Raw genomic sequence first — 20,399 nt, 5'->3', positions numbered from 1 at the left:
GTTGGGCTGCATCGAGGGAGGAAGAGGGGCGCCGCGTCGGATCGGGGAGGAAAATTAAAACGCTGTGATTGCAGGGACTCGTGGCGAGAAAAAAATTAAAATACGTGACGTGAAGTTTGCCACGAGCGCTGTCCGCAGCGGTCCGCAGCATATAGTCCACAGGGTAGCATAATCGTTTGTTTGTTTGTATATATATATATATATATATATATATATATATATATATATATATAAAAGGAGGATTATATACTATTTAGGATATTATAATACTCGGGATGCCCTAACAAACGAAGCTAATGTCACACACAAGAAGTCTAACTTGTGAGGAACGTGACACGATCATTGCTAGGAAAGGAGATTGGCACTACCTCGGGTTACCATGCAGTCCATAAAATTGATTTCGTTAGGTTTTTGTAAAATACAATATTAGGGCTGATATAACGTTGTTAGGCATACCTCTGGTACACAGATTGAATTTGACAAATACCCGTAATTTACAACTTACAAGTGAGAGCACAATAAGTTGTGCTGTTACCATAGCCATAATTTCTAGCAACTAGTTCCAAGGGCCAAAGTAGATGACACTTATTCAATAGACTCTGTTGATCAAAATGGGTCATAATGCTTGACCTAAATTTCAAGAAGACGAAATGACTCTTTAGACTATAAAATGGCTATCTTATCCCTAATGTTGTATTTCAATTTTCAAGACAAAGAAATAAAAATATTCTAATCATATGACACCATCTTTATCCCTAACAATTCCCCAATTGTAGGATTATAAAACCAAATAGAAGCAAACACTTAGGAAACTAGAATAAAAACATGAAATGCTTTCGAACGACCAAAAAAATCACTTGGTAGTACTAAGTTAAGGAACACTTGAATCAGAGCCACACTAATGTCCATATAGATCTTGCTAGAAACATGACAATGTAGGTATGAAGCTATTCCACGGATAAGCTCAAAGGTGACTGTGATTTCCAATAGATAAATAGTATCTGAAAATAATCAGAAACCAGACAACATTTGCCATAATGATCACTGCAGCCGACTTAGCCTGGATATCCTTGCCCTATAGCTGGTAATATTTACTGCAATTTTCATTTGTCAAACGTTAGATTGTTCAAGGATAATGCACAGGGCAAAATATAGCTTTAGAAATTTAAAATTTACTAAGATTATGAGAACAATAGTTGAGCATAAATATAACAACACCTGCCCATCTTCACCAGCTCCACTCTTTGCAGGATCCTCTGCTGTAGCCAATCAAAACAGCAATCAGAGAGTAAGAAAAAACATTATTTTTCATCAAGTATAGGAGAAAGAATTGTTTAGCAAATGACACAAATAAGGCCAAAGAAACCAGTATTCAAATCACTAAATAGTGTGTTATAAGAGCAGGCACACCTTGGTATGGGGTTCACTAAAGAAATTTCAAATCAACCTGAACATATACCGAATTAATTTGAAAATTTTCAAACTAAAACCAACGAGTTTCCAAGCTAGTTGGTTGGTTTTGATTGGTTTAACCAGAAAATAAAGTTTATATTTCTTTTTTATTAAATTTTAAAAAATGCAAAAAATAAAATCTTAAGTTCTACATTTTAGTAGTTTGTCATTGCTCATTACAAACCAAACAAACATGAAAATTTCTCTATTTTCAAACCCAAATTGAGCAATAAACTTAATTTCAAGAGTTATTTTGGTTTTGTTCAGACATATTTTTCACTCTTAAAATAAGTTGCAATCTAAAATACATAATATTATTGTAATCAATTTCACTAAGCAAACAAATATAGAACCCAGAAGTTGGAACTTCGGAGCTCATTGCCACAGTTAACACTACTTATGTACATGTTCCGAGAGTAGGAAAAACGCTAAGGTCATTTTAGTTGGCACCAGGTATCCTAATCCTAGGGACGACCGGCCTTGCCCCAGAAGTTTCCCATCGATAATCAGGTAAATTGGGAGGCGCTAGTGGTGGTCTGACCAAATGACCCGCTTTCCCGCTACTCATTGGAGTGAAAATTCCTTGCAATTCGCCGTAACTGAATCTTGACAGATTCTTAGGATCCGCACTTGGAGGTCTAAGCACTACACCGTAGCCCCGGAGGCAACACTAAGGTCATTGTTGATTGCAAGATTGAGTACTTCCAAATGATAATTCTAACAGGAAACTTCCATGTCATGGCCTCATGTAAAATTTGATTGAACCAAGCATATATGAAATACCCTGAAAATCCCTAGGAACCCCAAATTGTAGATATCCAGCCTACCACTATTCCTTCCTCACTGTATTAAATTTGAACACACTAAAAAAGATTAAGTGAAGGATTATCAAAATCTAGAATTATCCCTAGTTCCATTTCTTCAGTAAAATTGAACTGAAATCACTTATCATACAAAGCTCACCTACATGGAAAATTTTAGTCTAGCAATAACTCTAATGCCTCAAGCTTATGAATAGTTTTACATGCAAATATGCTATGAAATAGCACATCATGCCATAAATTCGCTAATGCAACGTTATTTAACATGTATGCATAAGCATCAATTAAAAGGGCAACCCGGTACACAAAGCTTCCGCCATGTAGTGTCCCGGGGAAGATTACGCAGCCTTACCCTACGTTTTGCAAGAGGTTGTTTCTAGGATTCAAACCAGTGACCTTTTGGTCACCAAGCAATAATTTTACCGTTGCGCCAAAGCTCCCCTTCATGCATAAACATCAATTATATACTGAATATTACCTCCATCCTCAGGGATGTCAGAAGTCCACAATGAAAGATTGTCCCTCAAAAGCTGCATAATCAATGTGCTATCTTTGTATGATTCCTCACTCAATGTATCCAACTCAGAAATTGCTTCATCAAAAGCTTGCTTGGCAAGATGGCAAGCCCTGGGTATAGATCCACATAGCATGAAATCTATGGTACAAATTAAAAGCAAGAGATATAATAATAAAACCTTAGCAGGTGATACCTTTCTGGCGAGTTTAGGATCTCATAATAGAATACAGAGAAGTTTAATGCCAAACCCAGTCGAATTGGATGTGTAGGAGACAATTCAGTCTCAGCTATGCTCGTAGCTGCCTGTCAGTAAGCTCAAGATAATAATGTCAAACATGACGGGAGGAATAGTCAGAAATAATGAGTGTAAAGAAAAACTAATTTAACACCTCACCAGGAAATTTCCAGGACGAATACAAATAACAAAGACAGTACCCAACAATGAAAAGCAATAGCATTTCTTATTTCCAATTGTCTATAGAGAAAATAAACGTGAATTTCTTGGCTATGCAGCTTAAAATTGTGAAAATAGGTGGGAATCTTCCGTGCAATGATTTTTTCCCTATGAATAAGTCAAGGGAACTAGTTTTCAAATAGTACAAACAGGCAATAAAAATCTCGTCAAGCAAATTCTAGAGCACAAGAGATACCGGGGCAGATTTGTTAGGAAGGATAAAGAATACAAGTGAATCACAAAGAGGGATAGAAAATGAAAGAAAGGAAAAGGGAAAAAACATCTCAAATTGTATTTCCTTTGAGGAATGTAAATAAGCAAAAAGTTATCCTTAAAATTCATCTGTTCTCCAAAGAATGAGATCGGATGGTAACTAAAAATATGGTAGGTGGCTTAAAACGAGAGCAAACAATCCGATGCACGTTCAAAAAAAAACAAAAAATGCCAACATCGAAGTTTTACCTGTTCATATCAGTGCCTCTGATAATCTTAAAGACAAAAAAATGAATCAGATCTCGAACAAAAATCGTAGCAAAATTGGAGAGATCATTCTAGAGAAAAATGCTACCTCGTAAGCTTTTAGGGACTGGTCTGCAACACCCTTCTTCTCGTTTCCAGTCTTGAATTCTGCCAGATAGCGATAATAATCTCCCTTCCTACATTTGCAGCCAGACACCGATGTTAATCCTCAAAAGCCTCTTCAAGTTGATCCAAAATGTCAGATCTAACTCACATCTTATTGTAGAAGACCGACGACTCCGCGGCAGTCGAAGACGGAATGAGATGCTCGTCGATCAAAGTCATGATGTCGCCGCAGATACCAGAGAGCTCCGTCTCCACCTTCTGCCTATACTCCTTGATGTTCTTCACGTGCTGATCGTTCCCCCTAGCTTCCTCCTTCTGCTCGATCGAGGAAAGTATCCTCCACGAGGCCCGGCGCGCCCCAATCACGTTCTTGTATCCCACCGACAGAAGGTTCCGCTCCTCCACGGTGAGCTCGACGTCAAGCTTTGCCACTTTATTCATGGAATCCACCATCTCTGCACGATTAAACACGACCAGATGAACCATAATTTCACGATCTACTAGCGTCGCCACAGCGCTAGGGTTTGGATATCACGAAGGGCGAGAAGGGGACGCATACCGTCGTAGCGCTCGGCCTGCTCAGCGAGCTTGGCGATGTAGATGAAGCTCTCGCGTTCCTTCGGCGACGCCATGGGAGATGAGGTCGGATCGAATCGATCTCCTCTGCTTTTCGTTTTTCCTTCTTCCTCTTCCGAGGAATGCAGGTTTTTTCAATTTCCACGGGAAAACGGAAACGAACGAACGAAGAAGCGAAAATAACGAGAGAAGAAAACCTTCACCAAACGGCTATCAGTCGTACGTTTCGCATCAAGATTCGGGATCGAATCAGCATGGCATTGCAACAGGAGTTTCAGTCCACCCATGACTAATGATTAGGTCCCGAAAATGGGATGGTCACATGGCGAACCCAGCCAGTAAACACAGCAATGTGGTTGCTCGAAATTGCATCACTGGTCACATCTCTATTTATGACGGCACCGGCGGCCTTTCATTCCCAGATGACGCAGAAAAATGTGGCTTGGTCGGATGCGCAATCCTATTCGAGTGGCTCCGGAAAAGGACGCGGAAGGAAGATCTAGAAATTAAAATAATAAAAAAACAAACTTTGTCAATATAGCAATGAAATGAAATCCGGAAACAATACAAAATTAGAACGGTTCACTTTTTCTAATATCAATTTCCTTAAATATAAAATTTATTTTAAATTTTAAATTTTATATAAAAAATCTTTTCATCAATTATCATATCCATTATTTAAATTTAAATTTTTAAATAATATTTATTAAATTTAAAAAATAAAATTTATTCTCTAATTATTAAAATATTATAATTTAAGAGAAAAAAATAAAAAAATAGATTGAGTAATGGAAAATAAATATTAAAAATAAAAAAAATAAAAAAAATAGAATAATAGTGAAAATAATTATCTAAATTTAATAAAATGGATGATAAATTAAAAAAAATCAAATTAGCCATCAATTTTTTTATCTTTACTAGAATTGGATCCTAATTCAATCTTATAAATCTATTATATGATAACACAACTATATCTCAACTTATATGCTGAGAACAATTTTAAAAATATTATAAAGACAATATATGTTGATGATCTACTACTCATCGTCACCAACTGTGATGTTAATACTTTTTTATCCCATTAAATAAAATGGGCTATATGTATCTTTCATTATTGATATTCTCATCTATAAAATATTTTTTTTTCTATCTTACGTGATATTAGAAAATGTAAGAAATTAATCAGCATATACTAATTGCATCCGAGAAACTTCATTCTTTGAATGAGTCAATAATTTTTTTTATATGGTAATTAATGTTTTATTTTATTTTTAGTAATATAGTGTCTAGCATCAAGCTCAACAAATTCCGGATATGAATGACTTTACCCCTAATTAGGTTGATGATCATACCCCTTAGTTCGTTCATTAGATAAATTTGAAAGGACAAGCAGGTCTACATCCAACAATCAACTTCGAAAAAAATATTCTACAGTACGTCATAATTAAAATATGAATCGTGAGTGCTTGAGAGTATGCTGAATGCTTTTGCTACTACATTATGTCCGAGGAGGCTAATTATTTTATTTTTTTTATTTATTAAGATATCTTGGCATGCAATCCAACTAATCTTGGAAGTGAACAACTTGGTCCAATCCCACATATCAACTACCATGTAAATATGGGAAATGCAGGTGGATCCTAACATGACACCCAACGTCACTAGTGGTTCAAACTCCGTAAAAAATGTCCCACGTGAGATTTGAACTCCCATTGCATGGGAATCACCTTACTTCTTTCCATTGCATTGTGCCCTATGAGGCTCCTAGAGAAAGACTATTTTTTATTTTTGTAATCTATGTATCCAACTCTGGAGGGGTAATTTTTTGATAATCTAGGTTTTATGATCCCACTAATTTTGAAATTTACTGGTCTAACCCTATAAAAATTTCCCACAAATCAATCATCACATAAATATGGGAAGCAAAAATGGATCTTGAGATGACACCTAGCATTACTAGTGGTTTAAACTCGGTAGGAAATGCCCCGTGTGAGATTTGAACCCTCATTGCATGGAAATCAACTTGCTTCTTGTCATTGCACTATGCCCCGTGAGACTCCCAGAGGCTATTTTTTTTTAAAAAAAATTTATAATCCATGTATCTAGCTCTGAAGGGTCTTATTTATTTATTTTTTTTTATAATCTAGGTCTTATGATCCAATTAATCTTAGAAGTGACTACTCCGACCCGATAAAAAAATTTCATCGACCGCCAAGATAAATTCAAATGCGCAAATTACAGTTCACACGATGGCCAATGATCCTAGTGATTCCAACGGAAAAGATGAATTTCTTGTATTTCCTCAATTTTGAATCCAAATGCATAAGGTAAATCCATAGGACTATTTTTTTTTAATATAATGTAGGCATCCAACTTTTTGAACCAATTAATCATAAAGGTGATCGGTCTAACTCAACGAAAGTTTTCTACTGACCATCAAGGTAAATCAAGAAGTACTCGTGGAGACTCATCCAAACAACCAACGTTCTAGGATTGTCGTTCCATTAGAGAAAAATTCCTACAATACGTCACCACTAGAATTCAACCTTTAGACACCTAATTAGCCATTACACAGGGTGAGAGGGGCTAATTATCTATAATAATTAGCCCCACTGTTCGCGGATAATGTTCAACAGTTATATCTTTTAACCCTAATTATGATAGCAAAGGTGGAATCTACCACTCAACGACCCACGAGGTCAGCCCCATGTTTAACCCTAATTATGTAACAAAAGGTGATTTGCTCGTCCCAACGCCCCCGTCAATCCATCCCTAGACCAACACAAAGGAGGTAAATCACGAGTGACTATTAACCATTAGTGCAGGTGGCCAAGGCATGGGAAAGGGCATATGCTCGGATGCACTGAGTTTTGACTCCAAAATCTTATATGACAATCCTCCATACCTCAACTATTGCACCGCCCCAAAAGATCATGTTTAACCCTAATTATTATGGTAAAAAGACGAATACGCTCGCCCCCAACGCCCCCACCAACCCGTCCCAAGGCAAATACGGAGAAGGTAAATCACGGATGGCTACTAGCCTTTGAAATAGTGACTAGTACATAAAAGAAGTATTTACTTCGACTTTACCGAGATTCGAATCTCAGACCTCATTATGACAATACTTCATACGCTAACCACTAGACCCATTCGAGGGGAGCATAGGAAAGTTGTCCTCATACTGTAATCGTAATCGTTCATACTTATTCTAAGTAAATATATTCTTATCCTCAAATAAAGATTTAAATACCGTATATATGATAAAGGAAAACAACAAGGATTTAATCTAGGCTGTTATAAGGGTATTCTCAAACGGTCAACAACACTCCCGCATTAGCATTCTCACCCCGCTGGCTATATTGAAAACTAGATTTGGTGAATTGAGTACTGAAAGATAATGATTGATTTTTTTTTTATTACCGAAGTCAAATCGGAGTGACATACTTAGCACTTAGCCCATAATGAATCTTTAAGACTTTAACAAATGATTAAATGATGAAATAACTAAGAATTTTCACTGAGCTGAACAGCGGAGCAAGTCTAACGAAGATAGTTCAAAAGCTCATCTAGAGGAGGATGAATAGATGACAAATCTAATTTGTCTATTCTAGCACACATGGCAAACAATACAATTAGTAGCTAAGTGTGTTCATGTGTTTGGTTGATCATGTCAAATATATGTGTGCAAAGGAAATAATATATACACAAATAACAATAATGCAATTGCAAGAATATACATAATTTAAAGACTCCACTTGTAGTCGACCTCCGCAATCTGATGTATTTTAATGGCATCACCTTAAAAATTCAATATAACCACCCCTTTATACACTCGACCAATAGGATGCTTATAGTCAAATTCTACTTTAAAAGATCACAGAAATGTAAAGACTAGGAGTAGATTACAAAGAACTTGAGTTGAAGTCTTCAACCGCTATCTTAACCCTCGAAGTCCCCTAAGCACTGAGCATAAGAGAATTAAATGTTGCTCAAATAAGTATCTAGTGTCCAAAAACTCTTCATAATAAAGGCTCCAATGACTTTATTATGGTCACCTATCTATAGGATTGGACGACCAAACATAATGAGCTAACGACTCTAAAATTAGTCGACTAACTAGTCAATCAACTAAGATTACATTTAATTAACTATTGCTCAAAAATATTTCATTCATCCAACACTTGTACTTAGTCTACTTTGTAATCAATTGTCTTCCTCTAGTTGACTGCTCAATGATTTGACTTATATCCACCATTGAAGCAAAGGTGAAGTCGTTACTTTACAGTCCCTTTAGAACAGCTCCACATTCTCTAGAAGTAAATCACGGAAGACATTTATAATAATCCAGTGGTCCTTTGCAGTGGTCCTTTGCATAGAAAAAAATATATAAAAATATAAATTTAACATATCTTCCAAACATAATGGCCATCACAAACCTATGCAAAAGTGCAAGACTAAATTGATTGAAAAATTAAAGCTTAGGACATACAATCTCTTGGCCAAAGGCTTCACAATCAATCCATTAATTAGCCTACTCTTACACAGCTAAAACCATCATTTACAATACAAAAGCCCCAAAATTACCTGCACTCTTGTAATCTCTCGTGACTTTCAACTCTAGATCTTCAACTTCCTCAATCCAGACCATCAATCTATTGAGTGGACCAAGCTCCCCTGAGCTCGTTCCATGCTACTTAACCGATGTTCCATATCATCAAGTCCATCACTCAATGTTTCGTGAATCCTGAGTTTCTCTGAACCTCCAGTGCTCATTTTATGCCGCCATTGAGCTAAACACAATTTGATCCCATCAAGTCAATATATTTATACGAGCTCTGTGTATTGTTCTAAATCTCTATATATTCGATACAACGTATCAAAAGCACAAACAACATTTAACTTAAATCATATTACCAATATATTGAAATAATATGATTAAACCCAACTGCAATAAAGTATTGTTTTCTCAACTATAACATGCATTTCAAACCTGAAAATGACGAGCTATTTGTAAAAGAAATCCCCAAAGAGCTAAAAAGTGATCAGGAGACTTATAACGTGAAAAGAGCAAATGATTTCCAACGTACCAGCTAATGATCACCATTATGAAGCGCTTTGCAGTTGGCAGTCATCAACTACATGGTTCCTGGAGAATCCTATGGTAAAGACTAAGAATCAATCTGCCAAATCACTTTGGCAGTGGAGACGTATATTGTGAGTATACAACACATTCACTGTATAGGAGAATACGAGAAAGAAGGCAAAAAGATAGGTCCGGAACTAGCTTCCAAACCTTTCATCACGAAACAGTGCTGCTGCTGATCAGTTACGGTGCCCATGACTGTGGCCCTAAGACACCAAAAAGGAGAGACAGTACATATATGTATGCAAACGTGTGCTGCCTCAAGTTTTTGATCAATTAAATGAGATGCAAAGTGAGAGCAAAAAACGATAACAAACTAGACCAAAAAACAAATGATCACATCATTTAAGAAATATCATGTAAGATAAAGAAACAGGCAAAGAAAAACCTGTGAGATATAATTACAGAAATTAACAGTAGAGTTAACATTAGAATTCTAAGCAAGATCTTCATCAACTAAAAAGCTAAACATAAACATGAGGCTAATTATGTATATTAACATATTTGAAACATGTATCGGCATCAACTTGAGTAAATGCCAGGAAAGGGTTGACAACTACTGACATCAAGCATCACTCCAGTTGTCGTCATCACTGCTCACAAATGCCTGATAGAAATTGAAGAACTATTCAGAAACAAACTAATGTAGGGAAAGGAAGTTTCAGAGGAAAAAAAAATGAAACCAACCTGGCGTATGGCACTTGCTTTTTGCAAAATTGTATTAACATTACCATTTGCAGCATTGGTTGTGGGACGTGGAATGTCTCGTGGTATTAATGTTGCAGTCCGTCTCAAATTAAATTTCTGCAAATTAACAGCAACAATTGGTCAAACAGTTTGGTGAAGGTAGTTATCAACGCCATTAAGCAGCACGGACTATTTTTTTAATCAAGCAACATAGCTGTGAGATGTAGGAGTAGCACTATCTTAATTTTGTAGATACCCTGACTATAGCTATTAACTTCTGTCACATTATCACCAGGAAAAAAATTCTTAAATGATGGGTTCATAACATAGTTATAAAAATTGAATTGAAAATGTTTGAAGGTCACACCAATGGGTGTCAGTTGGTCGAACCATAAGTAGATTTAGACATTGACTCAATCAATTCCATTGGCCCAATCTACCAATTAAACCACTAATTTATTGATTTTATTCATAAATTATAAATTTAGAAAGTGAAAAACATTTAAAATTGTCACAAACATTTTCACATAACAAACAATTCTCACATTCCTTCTATTATATTCTCAATTTTTACAAAAACCATCAATCTGACAGGAATTTTACTGCATATTTTTTGATATTCAATCCCGGAGAAATATCTGGTTCCCATTATTTCCTGTCCAATCAGAAGTCTGTTCCAGTTTTTATAACTATGATATATTTTCTGATACCCCATGAAAGTGAACCTGCTTTTTTTTTTTCCAATCTCATGCAAAAGGAAATTAAATTGTGTCAGAGAACCACAACTTAGTACAGACTCTAAGTTAAAACCTAGCTCTGATTCAATGTATCAGCTTTGGTTCCATGTGACACATCAAGGGACAATGACCACTCAATCAAAAGTCTTGCATGACTATGTAAAGCACAAACTTGGGTATAATTATATTGCAATTGGAAGATTAAACAAAACGTGAATCAAATATAAATGAGGAGAACTTATGCATAAATCATGTTTTTCAAATAAGGACACTAAATATTATTATAGATACTATAGATAATGAACATTTATTCTGTGTTTGTCAAGATCAATGTAAATGTGGATGAGAATTGAGATATAGATGATGATAGACCCTGAGTATATTAAGAGGGCATCATGTTCTTACAAATACTGAATGAATAGTATTGTGTTTGTATGCACTGATTTTTGTTGTCAAGGTTGAGATTTAGAGGACTACATTTCCCTATAAATGTAATATAAACCGATTTTTTTTACACTGTCCTATGCAAATTAAAGATATACATGTGGTGATTCTCTTGGAACATGTATACTAGATATTATTGTTGAAACACAATGAACGACAAACTACCACAGTGTGCAGTCATCTTTTGTTATGCTGATAATGTTATTACTACTGATTGATAATAAGAACGCGAATTATCCGAATCCATGTCTCGCATAGGCATGTGACATCTTTGTTTGCTTGTGAATCCAGAGAATAAGAAACTAAAGAAGGATTGCTATTAACTATATTTACCCAGAATATGATTAAAACATCCAAAACAATGAATCATCATTCATAATTTATACTATCTTACAAAGACATGGGTATGGATATCTAACAAGGGAATGGATTAAGGTGGAAACACTTCACATCGTCAAGTGGGAACATAAGAGTATCTAAATAACCAAGATAGCATATCCTTGCCAGGTGGTTCTGAGATCACTCAGGTACCTTGGGTAACCAAATGAGTTTAATCGGCCGAGTTCTTATGAATTTCTGAACGGTTATTGTTTTAGGACATGGAAAGCTCTACATATTTGCTGGACTGTACTGTGCAAGTTACTTAGAGGAAAGTGAAATAATTAAGTTTAACAGTAATGCTCAATTTTGAAACTGAGATGGAATATAATACTGCAGCACATTGCAGGGACAATGAATAAGTTTTTTTCCCTCGATGTGCAAGAATGAAACATCATACAGGAAATCCTGCAAGCAGTATAATTAATAAAAAAGGATTGAATCTTCAAAATTTTCATTCTAAGTTCAAAATCAACCTTATTTCTGATTTGTTGAAGCAAATCTTCCCTCATGTCGACTTCATTATGACTAGGACTCTGAGTTAGCCCTTTTAGTTCATTCAACTTCTGCTGATTTTGCTGAAACACAATTCACTGAATGAGGAATCTACTATTTCTTAATAATGGAAACAAAATTATGCTAATAACTCAAGAAAATTCCAATTAGTTCTATCCTATATATTGACTGATAAAAGAACAATGCATACCCTGGTTTCTGATGCAATCACTTTCTCCTTTGGATGTTCTAAAACAGCTTGTACTATGTGTGAAGAGATGGCTGAATTTTGTTCCTTTTTCTGTGAAGGAGAGAATTTTGGAGCTTGTAAGCCATCCAAGTGATCAAGATTTTTTTTAAAATTATCATAATCTTCAAAAGTAACTGAAGGCTTTGATGTCCTCCACTGAATAGGGGGCAGGGGTGGGGGTGGGGGTGCCTCATCTTTAGGTACTCTTGTATTTGCTAGATTTTCTGGCAACGAATAATGTACACCTTGTTTTCTTAAAGGTACAACAGAATCAAGTCCAGGAAGCTCCATCATGGATCCTAAATGGAAAGGTAGTTTGCTATTGTTAGCAATAACATCAAAGTTTTCCTCTCCTGGTATGTGCATATTGGCATGGTTCATTTGTTCAGAACCCACAGGCCTCGATATGGATGTAGTTGAGGATTGACACCTTTGTGAAATATCATTGAATTCATGATCAAAGTATTCACTTCTTTCATCTTGATCCCACTGCTCAGAGTTTGAATATGAGCAAGGACTGAGAAGATCCTCAGAAGAATATGGACAAGATCTGCAGAACGTGTCGTCATCTGATTCAGAGCAAATTTCTGGCAAAGTATCAACGGGGCCTTGCAGCAATTGAAATGATGGAAAGATGAAATCTTCATTATTTTCATAGAGACTACCACTAGAAAAATCCAGCTTCAATCTAGAATTTTCCAAGCCATTCATAGGATGGAAAGGTATTTTCATATATTCAAGGGGTGGAGAACTTTGCTCAGCATAGTGCTGAGTTAAAGAGACTGGCTCCATTTCTGATATGAGAGTAACCTTTTCATTGACAATTTGTTTGTATGATGTTTGAGATGCAACAATATTTGGTTCTTCCTGGTTATTATTATTCAGACAGGAATTTCCCTCGGTTTTCTTTATTTCAGTGCTTGTATGTCCTGAATTTGTGGAAGATAATACTTTTCTTTGGATAGTATTTGAAAGAAACCTCTGTGCAAGCTCAGAAAAACTGGAGGAGACTGCCATTGTGCTCTGGCTAGGCCCTGTACTTGACCCAACACAATAACTATCTCTTATAGGTGCTCCATTAATGTCACTCGTTCTTGTGGTTCCAAGTTTATTTAAGAAACCATCATTACTACTATAACTATCTTGAAGATTATTTTGCACCTTACTTGGTAAGGAAGGTTGAACAGATATATGCAAGAACTGTTTGATATCCACATCTTTGGACATTTGAACATAATTATTTCTTCTTGCTGACAATTGACCCTCAGCTGAGTTTTGTGGAATGCAGGAAGCCAAATTTGTGCATTCAGAACCCACTTCCATTTCCGAGATGAAATCTACTGATGATGTATCATTTACAGAGGACATTCCATCTGATTTTGCACCTAGTTGGGAAACAGACATCTGAGACTTAACAGTGGAACTCGAAAAACCAGTTGCAGAACCTCTAGAATTAGATAAGCAATTCTCATTTTCTTTATTCACAGCCCCAAGGTCTGGCGGTTTTGATGGCTCAACTCCAAATAGGTTACCATTTGTCCAAAGCTGAACAGAAGGCATAGAAGATACATCAGTAGGAACAGAACGTACCAATGTAGATGGCTCCGATGTGGCTTCATCTAATCTCACTGTTGGTCCACATGAAGCACCTGATTTCGAAGAAAGACCACCATCAATGCACTCATGATGATCCTTAATTTCTGTCCCCTCGGGACGGTCCGAAATATCAGTTAAATAATTAGGGATAATATGGTCTTGGTTTTGCATGAACTCTGTGGCATAAGGTTGCTGCACAGATTCCAGACAATTTGAAGAGCTCAAATGTGAAAAGTTTTCAGTCACATTTTGAATCGGGGCACTATCTGATGAAGCAGGAGCTTCAGCATCACTGACATCTGGACTTTGTACAGATATAATTTGATTTTCTGTTGTTTCAGATTCCACTGCTAATGGATTGGTGTTAGCTAATGACTGCACTTCTATTTTAGTGCGATACTCAGCTTCTGTCTCTGTCTCAGAATCCAATGTGTTTGGTGCATCCACGTAGTTGTCTGTCTCACTGGTGACTTCATCAAATTGGTTGACATTAGACAATTGTTCTGGAGTTTTGATAGCATGAAATAAGATGTCTTCATGAATCAATGCTTCGAGTTTCGCATGTTCAGCATCGACTAATTCAGGATTTAATTGGAGAGAATCTGAATCTTCAACTATAATGCCATCTTGCACCATTTGAACTCTGTCAACAAGTATGTCGTTATATGATGCTGGACTTGTAGGCTTAACTATTTCAGTTTTTTCCTCCCATGTGACAGAAGATCTTGGCATACTTTGCTCTTGCAGTGAATTATGTTGAGAGACATCATCAAAATTCTCTGTAGCTGGTTCATCTTGTAGAGGAGAAACAGAAAGACCACTGCCAGTGCCATGTAAATTAGGATTAGACAGTCCACTATAGTCTAGCTCATCGGGCATCACTAGAGGGTCTGCATATGAGGTTTCCTCAACAAAGCTTTCCTTTGTCTTTGAACCAAAAGAGGTAGATCTACTTGAAATTTCAGTGTTTAATCTCAATTCGAGTGAAGAAATATTTTCATTCTCAAGGGAAATGCTATAGCCATCAGTGCTTAGGGATGCAAATCTTTCAACTCTGTCAGATTTCCTATTTTCACTAAGAGTTCATAATGATCAAATTAGTCCAAGGTAAAGGAAACCAGAAATTTTTTTGGTAATGCTAAATAGCTTAATACTTCAAACAATAACCTGCAAAATACCTGCTGGGACAGCGTGCTAAGTAAATTGCCTGTTGAATTTCTGCATCCCTAAATCTTGACCCTTTCCTCTGTTAGCATATAACAAATCAACTTTAGTTTGCTACTCTTTTGAAATCAAATGCTTAAAAAGCTTAGTTAAGTCACACATACATGCCACACATTACAAATGATATTGGATTGTTATTATTTATAGAATGATTGAAGTTTTTAGTTATATTTGTTATGATTTTAGTCTCCCATTGCATGTTTTAGATATACAATAGTACGTTGAATTCAATATATATCATGCAATAGTTGTCTATTAATGGCACACAGTATTTCATCCTACTGAACTTGATACCTGAGCGCATTCCACTCCCAGTGTATCATTTTTCCCCCAGTCCCCAATAGGGAGGTTGCAAGTTAATGCCAATAGCATATTCTCTCCCCTGCCACTATAAACCCTAATTTTTGTTCATCCCCTCTCGTTATAAACCCTATTATTCATACTTTCCTCTCTACACTATCACATTTTTCTTTGTCTACACTACATTATCATAACCCCTAATTTACTTCCTCACTTCTCCATTGTTGACACCATCATATTTAGCTCTACCATTTTGTTATTACCATGCTGCCATCCTCGTATTGATAACACTTCCATCCTTCAATGTTGTTAGATAAAAATGTTAAATGTAACCTATGTTATAGTCGGTGTAGCTTTATCTCCAATAAGTGGTGAGTTTGTCAACTCAATGGTAGCTCAGAGTAGCAGGATGAAGGGTCAGTAATGTGAAGCATGACTCAGTTAGTCGATCCACCCCTTCGAATGGTCAAGGCACCTCTTCAGGTAGTCATCCCAAATACATTAGGGTGACACGACAATGCCATCAAACAAGATGTCTGGTTGCGACAAAGTAGCATTCTCTCTTTAACTATTTATCATCAATGCCATCAAACTTAGACGTAAGCATAGTTGGACTCTACAGATAATATTGCCTTTCTTGGAATAAGAATAATCTAATTCCAGAACCCAATTTCCAACACCTAGGAATACTTTAGAGAAGAAGATTGGAGAAGTAAACTCAAGAGGAGAGCAATTACATGAGTTTGAATTGAGTTGGAGTTTTTTATATGGAGATGGAGAGGCATCACCAAAAGTCACCAGTAATGAGGTTTATCTATTAGATTTGGAAATTAAGAGTGAAATGCATAAACAAAATCAAAATTTGATTTTGATCAACACCCAAAATTTGGCATATTGAACTCCTTTTTAAAGTCAAGGCAAGGACATTGGCCATGCATTGACAACACCCATGAAGATTAATTTGTCTAGCCTTCTTTGAGAAGCTTTGATGGATATACATGGTAGCCGTCAATCAACCACATGGCTTCCATGTGGGCATCCATACAAGCTCCCATGTGGCATGCCACATGAACTCTTACGGACCCCATTATGCAACTGACTACAAATAGCTAGGGCGAACAGACAAACACAACTTGATGACACTGTATTTAAAATAATATAATTAGGTTGAGGCTTGTGTAAGAGCTATGCAATCAGTGTTAAAATTGTCTAAACCAAATACAATTAAATAATGATGATGACAATGTATTTAGAAGTCGACAAAATTCTGCATAGAAATGTTTTTCTCTCCTAATGTTGCCTCAGGTTATTTAACCGGTTAGTTGCCTACAGAAGGTATAAAATAGATTCTAAAATGAACATGACCTTGAATTTTTCAACTTTCTTTTCTTTTCTATCATTTTTAGCTCCTTCAATATGCGATGCAGCCCACACCCTCTTGAAATAGGATGGATCTGAATATCTTTTTAGACAAGCTCCAGTACCACAATGATCAAATCTGAAATGGAGGAAGGATTTTGAACATATATACATGAGGAGACAACAAAAGGAAATAGAAGATCAATCATGAATCATCATCAAATAGCTTACTTGTCAAGGAGGAATAAACGAGGTGGATCACGGCATTCTTCATAACAATCCATCATAAAGCGAGGAAGTTCACTGGAAAGTAGGAGGTTTTGTCCATGTGGAATCCGAGTATGCCAGTCAGAACCTGGAAAGGAAATGACTTCAGGAGTCAAACATGCATAGCCATATTCTGTCATAAGATTTATAGTTGAACACGCGAAAAGAAATTTTTATTCCTAAAATTAATTCTATGATAGTAGCATTATAGCCTTGGATAGAACTCAGTAGAGAGAGAGGATTCTTGTTCCCAACCCTAAATAGTTGGGACAAATACAGATGATGGGAACTTTCTAGCAAAATATCTTCATTTCATCGTTAATATTGGAATCCTGTGTAATGATCAAATATCTCAATCAAACAATATCTACGATGAGATTCTATGATCATAGTCAGCAGCTAAATGCAACCAAATAGAGAATAAGCACTAGAATCAAATCATTCTTTCTGGCTATATTATTTGTTAGGCAACGACAGAGCAGATAAGATTGTGCAACACAGAGAAATCAGCATTAATGGTTCATCTTAGAGCCTACATCAATAGGAGAGGATAAACTAATTTCACTACGATAGCCATAATTATCAGGAGTATAATTGGAGAAATCTGTGTAACTCTTGTATCAAAGAAATAAAACATTGATGGGCATAACATAATAGGTTAAGGAATTTGAGGCGTAACCTATTGTCATGATTTGAAATCTAGTTATGTGACCGGCGACAAAATTGAAATAAATGATACCATAAGCTACCAAAAATTGATATGTCGCTGTGTCAATAATGTCAATGAATATCATGTCACACCAACAATTGACACCCCTTGGTATGCTATAACAAAGGTTAAGATAAATTTAGATATTATTATTATTTTGTTGTTGTAATTTGTGTTAATATAATATAATATCAAAATTGTATCATTCCAAATGGAATATAAAGTTCAAAGTTAATTATATCGTTGTATTATGTTTTTTATTTCCTTCCTCCTTTCATTTCCAATTCGCCACCAATACCATACATCGAAACGTCGTCATGATACGAATACTCCAGTCAAAGACCGAAACTTCAACTTGGCTCAGAGATTTTGAACCTTGCCATATTATACAACAATATTCAAGCCAAAAATATAAATAGCATAAGTGAAGCATCTAGTATATTTGACCAAAGAGTTACCCTTTAAACTAGAGTACTTTTTTTTTTTTTTTTTTTTTGCAAATAAGCTTGGAAGAAGCAATAGACTGATACCTGCAATATATGCAAAGTGGATATGACTTGTTTGTTCTTTAAAGGCCTTCTCAACAGATGGAATTGCCGATTCAATGTTCCTTACTCGTGCCATAATTTTACGGCTTCTTCCAGATGTAGCTGTTATTTGCTCATGCAAGTCATGGAAAACATCTGCAGCAAATCTTTGATATTGACAAATTTACCTCAGTACAGTGTAATTGACTGGACAATTAGCAAGTATGCAGGGACTCAATAAGCATGGATTATATAAAACTCACTGTGCGGGCATACAAAAGGTATCTGAGGGATATAGATAGAATATGTGTGATAAAAAAAACCTCGTATTTAAAGGTGGTAAATGCAACTATCCACTGAATCACAATAATAAATCAATGTAATATATAATAGCATTTTTTCAATAGTGACTTGTTTATAGAGCAATAGAACTTTCAGAGTTCTTGGGATCAACTTAACTTTGCCTCTCTTCGAGGTCCTTGACTGCTAATTGTAAATATAGTAAAATCATGGATCATGATAGCTCTCTCTAATGGAACCTACAGATAGAACTAGCAATTTTATCTTTTGAAATCATCCCTAACCAACTGGTGGTAGACAAGTTTCCCACCTACCCTCTTCAACCCATCCAATATATGGTCCGCAAAACGTATCCACCTTCAGCGAGCTTATCAAACAAACCTCCCTGGTGGTCACTATTAAATTAGTAATAGAGTACCATTTGATCCCCCCCTGTCACTTCAGTCAGCTCCATCAATGGAAATAAAATTTAAATTAACTACAACCAAATTGAACATAAAGGGAATTTTCATTCGTATCGAATCAAAAAGTGGGTTTCAAAGAGAATAAGCACGGCATTATTATGTGAGCACTAGAAATAGAATTTCCCATCGGATGCATAACAAGCATCATCCAGTTCCTAAGAAACTACGCAAACAAGGAACAGAAAGGAGAATAAGTCAAGACGAAAGAAAGAATCCAAACTGTAGCACAGACAAGAGAAAATCAAAATAACTCACTCGGCGAGATCGCCCAACTGCCGCAAGATCCCTACGAGACCGGCCACCGCGACGCCATCCAAGATCGCCTTGGGATCCTCCTTCCTCAACGACTTCTTGTACAGCTCCGGATCTCCCAACCCGTACTCATTTCTCACCTCCAACCGCACCAGCGGCATTCTCTCACTCCTTCCCCTCACTTCCAAAGATCAGAAAACCGCCCGAGATCTCCGCGCTTCAACACCAGAGTCGACTTGTTCGCATAGATAGGTAAGTCCGGGAGGCGGTGATTGAGAAGGCTCGCACGCGGCGAAGGCGGCTCAACCGTCGCGCTCCGCACGCTCTCGCACAGACACACATTCACCGCTAAGATTGCCGTCTCCGCAAGCCACTCGCCAAGCTTCGGGTTAAAAAAAGCAGACTCTGTCTCTGTGTCCACACGACAAGCGGAAGCAAAAGATAGCTTTTAAGCCTAGTGAATATAATACAAATTAAATTAATTAATTTTAAAAAATAATACCAAAAAGAAACAAAAAATAAACAGAGAAAATGGTAAGGAAACTTCTTTCTTGGCTATAAAATTAACTAATTAATGTTAAAAACGATTTAGTATTCATAATCATCTATGGAGAGGAGAAAACTATGTGAACGTTGCTTCCTTTATCGTTCATTATTGAGAGCTGTATATATTTCAGCAGAACTATTATTCCATCAAATGAATAGTTAGTTCTTCATCAGTTTAAAAAAAAAAAGAAGGGTTTCTCATAAGGGACAAGTACAATTTTTTTTTTTGTGTGTGAATAAGAATCACAAGGACTGTCAACTAGCTGAGGTGAGCAAAAGGCACACAAAGCTGATCCTGATGGCCCCCATAGCA

At 36.3% G+C, this 20,399-nt stretch overlaps 2 protein-coding genes across 4 annotated transcripts; both read right to left on the bottom strand.

Moving 5' to 3' along the window:
- Nucleotides 1–813: 813 nt before the first annotated feature.
- LOC121998337 (14-3-3-like protein B) lies at nucleotides 814–4,587 on the bottom strand. 2 transcript variants are annotated; one of them, XM_042553229.1, is made up of 7 exons: nucleotides 4,389–4,587; nucleotides 3,978–4,284; nucleotides 3,813–3,900; nucleotides 2,984–3,093; nucleotides 2,752–2,900; nucleotides 1,219–1,259; nucleotides 814–1,094 (listed from the first exon to the last, which is right to left on the bottom strand). In XM_042553229.1, the coding sequence occupies exons 1-7, from the start codon at nucleotides 4,459–4,461 to the stop codon at nucleotides 1,092–1,094; spliced, it is 771 nt and encodes a 256-aa protein (XP_042409163.1). In that variant the 5' UTR covers nucleotides 4,462–4,587; the 3' UTR covers nucleotides 814–1,091. The 2 variants fall into 2 exon arrangements, with proteins under 2 accessions (XP_042409163.1, XP_042409164.1); XM_042553230.1 differs by having other exon boundaries at nucleotides 1,219–1,256.
- Nucleotides 4,588–9,911: 5,324 nt separating this feature from the next.
- Nucleotides 9,912–19,981, bottom strand: LOC121998336 (SCAR-like protein 2). 2 transcript variants are annotated; one of them, XM_042553227.1, is made up of 9 exons: nucleotides 19,544–19,981; nucleotides 18,528–18,691; nucleotides 17,253–17,376; nucleotides 17,028–17,160; nucleotides 15,317–15,384; nucleotides 12,504–15,213; nucleotides 12,274–12,375; nucleotides 10,239–10,355; nucleotides 9,912–10,158 (listed from the first exon to the last, which is right to left on the bottom strand). In XM_042553227.1, the coding sequence occupies exons 1-9, from the start codon at nucleotides 19,699–19,701 to the stop codon at nucleotides 10,117–10,119; spliced, it is 3,618 nt and encodes a 1,205-aa protein (XP_042409161.1). In that variant the 5' UTR covers nucleotides 19,702–19,981; the 3' UTR covers nucleotides 9,912–10,116. The 2 variants fall into 2 exon arrangements, with proteins under 2 accessions (XP_042409161.1, XP_042409162.1); XM_042553228.1 differs by having other exon boundaries at nucleotides 18,528–18,680; nucleotides 19,544–19,682.
- Between the last annotated feature and the right edge of the window lie 418 nt (nucleotides 19,982–20,399).

This window comes from Zingiber officinale, chromosome 6A (genome assembly GCF_018446385.1).
Source record: "Zingiber officinale cultivar Zhangliang chromosome 6A, Zo_v1.1, whole genome shotgun sequence".
Classification (NCBI taxonomy): domain Eukaryota; kingdom Viridiplantae; phylum Streptophyta; class Magnoliopsida; order Zingiberales; family Zingiberaceae; genus Zingiber; species Zingiber officinale.
The sequence above is the reverse complement of the archived record's forward strand: the minus strand, read 5'-3'. Positions and strand labels throughout refer to the sequence as shown.

What these genes read in the sequence shown, in the direction of transcription:
- LOC121998337 (XM_042553229.1), bottom strand. Translation starts at nt 4,461, where the DNA reads ATGGCGTCGCCGAAGGAACGCGAGAGCTTCATCTACATCGCCAAGCTC. An exon ending in TCGGTCTTCTACAATAAGAT is followed by an intron (nt 3,901 to 3,977) that starts GTGAGTTAGATC and finishes CTGCAAATGTAG; the next exon opens with GAAGGGAGATTATTATCGCT. An exon ending in AGTCCCTAAAAGCTTACGAG is followed by an intron (nt 3,094 to 3,812) that starts GTAGCATTTTTC and finishes GCTTACTGACAG; the next exon opens with GCAGCTACGAGCATAGCTGA.
- LOC121998336 (XM_042553227.1), bottom strand. Translation starts at nt 19,701, where the DNA reads ATGCCGCTGGTGCGGTTGGAGGTGAGAAATGAGTACGGGTTGGGAGAT. An exon ending in AGAAAGTTGAAAAATTCAAG is followed by an intron (nt 15,385 to 17,027) that starts GTCATGTTCATT and finishes ATATGCTAACAG; the next exon opens with AGGAAAGGGTCAAGATTTAG. An exon ending in TGATTGCATCAGAAACCAGG is followed by an intron (nt 12,376 to 12,503) that starts GTATGCATTGTT and finishes ATTGTGTTTCAG; the next exon opens with CAAAATCAGCAGAAGTTGAA.